Raw genomic sequence first — 5,364 nt, forward strand, 5'->3', positions numbered from 1 at the left:
TCCCCCCAAAAATAATAATAATAATTTTTTTTTTAAAGCTACTAGTTCTTTGACAAGCCTCCCCATCAGACCAAGGTCTTGAAGTTTGGCAAGTCTTGGAGATGTCTTAGTGACTATGAGTGCAGAAGTCAGCCTGTGTTGAATTCCACTTGCTCTGGGAGCTTACGGGTCAGAAGATGAAAGCCCTAGGAGAGCAGGCAGTTAAAGCACTAGAACCCAACCAGGCCAGCGCATAAACACGTGAGCCAAGAAGCCCCTGTGATGGACCCTGCCCAAGAGCATAGCTGAGGCTTTTTTGAGGGATAAATTTCCTCGTATTTGCAAATAGACAAATCAATAAGGACAGAGCATATATCTATTGTCAGAAAGAACCAGTGAAAATTTCATAAGCAATACCAATCAGAAGTTAGCAATATTCCCCAAATAGGATGTATACTACTATAATACTTGTAAAATATGTATTTGGTTTTCCTGTTTCTAGAAACTGGGGGAATCTCTATAGTGGTAAGAGCATCTTTATTTTTTTATTTTTTATTTTTTTTGTCGGTCGTGGGGCCTGAACTCTGGGCCTGGGCGCTGTCCCTGAGCTCTTCAGCTCAAGACTAGCACTCTAGCACTTGAGCCACAGCACCACTTCTGGCTTTTTCTGCTTATGTGGTGCTGAGGAATAGAACCCAGGGCCTCATGCATGTGAGGCAAACACTCTACCACTGAGCTACCTTCCTAGCCCACATCTTTGTGTTTTCAAGAAAATAATCAGTGGCTGAATGAAGGCTCCAGGATGGGAAGTTGGCCCATGGAAAAGACCAAAACAGAATTATAAAGGTTAAAACTTTCAGTCAAGGTGTTTTGATCACCTATAGCCAATGATGTAATCAATCGTGTCTTTATAATGAGAACTCCATAAAAGTAAAAAATCTGGGTTTGGACAGGAAGCTGATTGTCTCACACTTAGAGGTGCCTGCAGGATGATGCACTCGGCACCACATAAACAAAAAGAAAAAAGCCGGAACTGGTGCTGTGGCTCAAGTGGTAGAGTGCTAGCCTTGAGCTGAAGAGCTGAGGGACAGCGCCCAGGCCCAGAGTTCAGGACCCATGACCGGACCCCCGCCCCCCCCCAAAAAAGAAAAAAAATCAAATTTATAACTAGCTCTGACACTATCTCTAAGTAAAACTGAACTGAAATGGGGGAGTGAGATGTTGCCTGGATGGTATGTCCCAGTAGAACTGCTTGGGTGCTGGACAACAGAAATCCACCCCACAACATTTTGATTAGAGGTATTGTGTTGTACTGAGTTTGAAAAATAGGGGAGAAAACACTTAATCTCCCCACCTAATAGTGAAAAAGAAAGCAATATCTTCATAGTCTCTCATCCAAAAATAAAACAGGCCAACTGGCATTTACAGAGGACTTATTTAGTTTTGGCCTATGCCATGTACTATAAGAAATAATAACAATAATAGAAAATGAGAGATCAAAAGTACTTATAAACATAATCTCCCCCTTACAACAAACAAAAATCTCTTGACTGAACTCCATAGTTACTCCTACAATGCTACTCCCAACTAGAGGATGGCTAAAATCAGAAAAGCTAGAACTTAGAATGGTATGCATAAAAGAACTTTGAGGGCTGGGAAGGTGGCTCAGTGGTAGAGTGCTTGTCTCCCATGCATGAGGCCCTGGGTTCCATTCCTCAGCTCCACATAAACAGAAAAGGCCAGAAGTGGGTGCTGTGGCTCAAGTGGTAGAGTGCTAGCCTTGAGCTGAAGAGCTGAGGGACAGCACTCAAGCCCCACGACGGACAAAAAAAAAAAAGAACTTTGAAAAGTAGTTATTACTTCAAATGACAAAAACCTGGGTGGTTTCAGTCCCTGCTCAATAAACCTGAAGGCATGTTTTTATTAGTAATATAAAAGCATCTTATTACATACAGAATGATCAACAATAATCATATCAATGTGCCAAATACCTAGCATCTCATTTAGTTCTTGTTATAAATATGATCTCTAAGAATCACTGAAGTCACAATAGACAATGACAGATGATAAAAAATTGTCTCAGCAAGGCAAAATTTACTTCTGCATTAGAGTGACACATCAATCAAAAATCTGGCAAGCAAGCACCAAGTAACAGGCAGACTACCCTACCCCTGCCCCCCATTTATCTCTAAATCATCAAGGTCTGCCCCTCTGCTCAGATTGGTTGAGCTCAGGTTCACAATATGCTTGTGATTGGCTAGTCTGAAGAGGGTAAAATGTATTTATATAAGATGATTTTGAAATAACATTCACAGTACACAAGTAATCTCAAAATACATCTGCATCCTCTGCTATTTCTTCAACGATTTGAGGTATATCTTAACTCCAGTTTAAGACAAAGCTGTACCTAGCCGAGCACCAGGTCAAAACAGGGACTTTTAAGGAACCCATGGTGATTAAAAAAGACAGTTTTTCTCACAATAGGCCCTGAGCTCAAGCCGCAGGAACAGCCCACACTCACACATGCATGCACGCACACACACAAACACCCACAAATCTGAGAAATAGTTCTTAATCACAGTGTAACAACTTTTGAAATCTTAGTGATTCTGCTAGCATAATTCTCAGATCCAAAGAATCTTACAATTTTATCACAGACTTTCTACCACATTTTTATAAGGTTAAGTACCATAGAAAATATCATTTACCTATTTTATAAAATACCTTCTAAGGTTTTATCTTGGGTGGAGGGTGAGCAGCCAAAATCTAAATGTTTATTCTCATTATATTAACAAATATCAGTTGGTTTAATTCCTCTTATTAATTCCATATTCATACTAGTAAAGTTCCTTTAAATAAACCTACTATTTTTCTTCTTTAAAGATGTTAAATATCCTGATTCTTTAAATTACATTCATCTAACATTTCAACTTCCTTCAAAAATAAATGGTGGCTCATGCCTGTAATCCTAGCTACTCAGGAGGCTCAGATCTGAGGATCACGGTTCAAAGCCAGCCCCAGCAGGAAAGTCTGTGAGACTCTTATCTCCAATAAATTACTAGAAAATGGGAAGTGGTGCTGTGGTTCAAGTGGTTGGAGCACTTGCCTTGAGCTTAAGAGCACAGGGACAGCACCCAAGCCCAGAGTTCAAGCCCCACAATCAACAAAGTTCTCCAGGTATCTAGTGGCTCATGTCTGTAATCCTAGCTACTCAGAAAGCAAAGATCTGAGGATCCAAGTTTGAAGCCAGCTAGAGGATGAAAGTCTTTTATCTCTAATAATTAACCACCAACCATGCCAGACTGGAGGTGTGACTCAAATGGTAAAGTATCAGCCAGGAGCAAAAAGTCCAATCAAAAGTGTGAGGCAAGCCGACACTCTAATTGTAGCTACTCAGGAGGCTGAGATCTGAAGATATCAGTTTGAGGCCCTGGGTTCGATTCCTCAGCACCAAATAAGCAAAAAGAAAAAAGCCGAAAGTGGCGCTGTGGCTCAAGTGGTAGAGTGCTAGCCTTGAGCTGAAGAGCTGAGGGGCAATGCCCAGGCCCAGAGTTCAAGCCCCATGACCGACCAAAAAAAAAAAAAAAAAGTATGAGGTACACTAAGCAATGGTGATTCAAACCTGTAATGCTAGCTACTCAGGAGGCTAAGATCTGAGGATAGTGGTTTAAAGCCAGCCAGCCCAGGATAGTCTGTGAGACTCATCAATTAACCACCAGAAAACTGAAGTGGAGCTATGGCTCAAAATGGCAGACAGCCAGGCTTAAGCAAAGGAGTTCAGGGACAGTGCCCAGTCTCTGAGTTAAAGCCCTACTACCAACCAAAAGCAATGCAAGGCACTGAGTTCAAACTTTGGCACCCACACAGATAGACATAGATACACATGTAATAACCTTGATTTACTTACTGTAATCCCATTAATAGGTATTTACAATTCACTTGCTAAATTTACCAGATAAAAATACTTATCATGTAGGGAAATGGACAATCTAGAACAAATCATATTAGTTAAGTAAGCCAAGCTCAGAGACAAATGGAGCATGTTTTTTCTCATATGGGGAAGTAAGATCTAAGATGCACCACAATATGATAAATTATACAGGACTCTACACATTCATACACAGTGGGACAAAAGGAAGATACTCTTAGGAGAACACAAAGATGCAATGCCTCTATGCCTCTGATTAGCAAAAAGGAACTCCAAAAAGTGGAAACAAAAGGTTTTTTTTCCCCCCTTGTTGTCTTGTTGATCTGTCTTTGGAGGAGGGAGTTAAGAAAGGGCACAGAACTGAAGGGACAAAGGGTGAACAAATGTAGCAGTAGTGCCCAGTAGATACTATTGTGAAAATGAACTATACAGCTGGGGGAAAGGGTAGAGGCAGGAGGGAAAAACTAGGAGAGAGCCAAAGAAGGGGTGACATTGTCTAAACAAAAGTGTACTCATTACCTGACATATGAAATGGCAACCCATCTGTACATCACCTTTATAATAAACAATAAAAAATAATAAATGTTATCAACCTATATTCAGAAAGTATTTATTATGATTTGTCCCTTTTCCAAAAACTAGACCTTTTTTTTTTTAAATACTGGAAAATACTAAGCACCATGAATAGCAAATAACTAGATACATGTCAAAGTTCTTGTTTTTAAAAGTGCAGTTGTACTGCTTACCTGCATCAGCTCTGGACCGCTGGCCTGGTGTCTTTCCGAATGGGGTCTTCATTCATCTGTATTTATGTGAGCAGCAGAGCTGCTTGACTAGGGTGAAAATTCAATACTCTCCAACTTGAAACTTTCCAAGGAATGTCAGTGTTTTCGTTAATCCACCATCCAAGTGTCTCTTCTAGGAGCTTAGCAAAATTACACGGACTCACAAGCACACTGCAAAATAGTGAAGTAATTCATTACTGGAGCAGTGAGAGCAAACTGCCTCATGAGCCACTAAACAGAACATACAATGTAGACCTAAGTTTTAGTAAAATGTGCTTCTCCCCGCCATTCCCCACAGCAATTACCTGCATTTCCTGAAGACCTGGATTCCTAGCACAGACTAAAAGGGCTAAGAGGAGGCAACAGACTCTTTGGAAGAGGAAAACAAGACTCCAAAGTAAAATTACTCAGACATCAGCTCAAGACACTTCCCCACTATATTCTAATGCATCTGCTCTTAAGATATCAAAAAGGGGGGATCCTGGGATTACAGTTTATATCCCAGGAGGAGCTAGCTTGTGGAGGCAGGTGTAAGTGGAGCGGAGTGAGAGATGCTCATCTGGATGGAGGATAGGAATTCAGTGGGCTTAGACAGGACCAAGGATTACAACCAACAAAATTTTGCTTTTCTCTTTCTGTTCCCAACTTTCGAGAAACTAGAGAAAAACCTTA

General features: G+C 40.7%; 1 protein-coding gene across 1 annotated transcript in view; it reads right to left on the reverse strand.

Moving 5' to 3' along the window:
- The window catches only part of Spin1 (spindlin 1), a 61,873-nt gene extending 57,006 nt beyond the window's left edge, over window positions 1–4,867 (reverse strand). The window contains exon 1 of the mRNA XM_013023509.1: window positions 4,654–4,867. Within this exon, the coding sequence (XP_012878963.1) occupies window positions 4,654–4,705 (52 nt within the window). The 5' untranslated portion in view covers window positions 4,706–4,867. The remainder of the gene's footprint in view (window positions 1–4,653) is intronic.
- Window positions 4,868–5,364: the final 497 nt, after the last annotated feature.

This window comes from Dipodomys ordii, unplaced genomic scaffold, assembly GCF_000151885.1.
Source record: "Dipodomys ordii isolate 6190 unplaced genomic scaffold, Dord_2.0 Scaffold68, whole genome shotgun sequence".
Lineage (NCBI taxonomy): Eukaryota > Metazoa > Chordata > Mammalia > Rodentia > Heteromyidae > Dipodomys > Dipodomys ordii.